Source organism: Camellia sinensis, chromosome 9 (assembly GCF_055761805.1).
Source record: "Camellia sinensis isolate YWXY chromosome 9, ASM5576180v1, whole genome shotgun sequence".
Taxonomy (NCBI): domain Eukaryota; kingdom Viridiplantae; phylum Streptophyta; class Magnoliopsida; order Ericales; family Theaceae; genus Camellia; species Camellia sinensis.
Window position 1 is genome coordinate 161681482 of NC_138969.1, and position 1118 is coordinate 161682599.

General features: G+C 37.5%; 1 protein-coding gene across 1 annotated transcript; it reads right to left on the bottom strand.

The window, feature by feature from the left end:
* LOC114260814 (F-box/FBD/LRR-repeat protein At1g13570) lies at positions 1–765 on the bottom strand. The gene has a single exon (XM_028200993.2). The coding sequence runs from the start codon at positions 763–765 to the stop codon at positions 1–3; it is 765 nt and encodes a 254-aa protein (XP_028056794.2).
* Between the last annotated feature and the right edge of the window lie 353 nt (positions 766–1118).

Below are 1118 nucleotides of genomic sequence, written 5' to 3' on the forward strand. Positions count from 1 at the left end.
CTAAAACCGCCATATGATGTCTTTAGTTTTCGAATAACGATTTCGAGACACCCCAATAAGTGCTTCCTCCAAGGATGAGATATTATTGAATGTGAAGATATCCATAACTGTCCGACATAACAAAAATCGACGTATGTTTGGTGCAGAAATCTCAATCTCATTAGCATTCAAACAATTAAACAGTGACAAGTATTTCAGGCGAAAACATGAAGCCGGAATCTTGATGTAATAGAGATGATCACATTCCCCCAAAACCAGGCTTTCGAGAAGTTGGCATTGGGAGAGCAGATTCTGAAGCTGGCTCGGTAAGATATGAATGTTACGCAGACACAGAGTTTGAAGATGTCGAAGGCCTGAAAAGTTTTCAGGAAGGCCTAAATCACAATGGCTCAAACTCAAATGAGTTAGCGATTTGCAGTCAAACAAAAAATTTGGCAGCGTAACTATCTTTTCTGGTGAATGAAGTTTGTTGTCAAAGTTGTAAGATAGTTCTCTGCGGAAGTCAAGATTGAGTTCCTTCACACCCCTTGAAGTAGCAATTTGGATCCATTCTTTGGTTTCGAGCTGGAACATATTGGTTGGATCAAACAAAATGTGAAATTTCTCGATCTTCTTGGCAACATGGAGGGCGAGGATTTTGTTGAGGTTTTCGGTGAACTCTGATTGAGATTGGCCTTTCATGAATTCTTCACCAAAGTCTAAGTTGGTTGTGTGGGTCAAATGGAGATTGGAAATGTCTCTCCATTTTGTTGATAGAGCTGACATGGTAACAACATGTTTTGTGGGAATGAAAGAGAGGATGTGATGAAGGATGCAATCAGGTAAGTTGCTGATTATGTCTTCAGCTACATTTTTCTTGATTTTGAATTCCATCCTTTTGGGGGTGTAATAACTTGATCATGGGTTATCTGCTAAAGTAAATATCTCCATCTTATAGAGAGTTGACTTGTTGTCCAAGTATATATATATATATATATATTAGATTGTTGTCTATGAATTAAACTAACAATTGTGAACAGACAACTCCAACCTATTGTCCAAGTATATATATATAAATTCTCACATTTCAGCAACCCAAAAAAACAAAAACAAAAAAAACTCTGACTTGGCTCCCACTT

Bases quoted from the DNA above. Each gene is read 5' to 3' on its own strand.
- LOC114260814 (XM_028200993.2), bottom strand. From the start codon at position 765: ATGTCAGCTCTATCAACAAAATGGAGAGACATTTCCAATCTCCATTTG.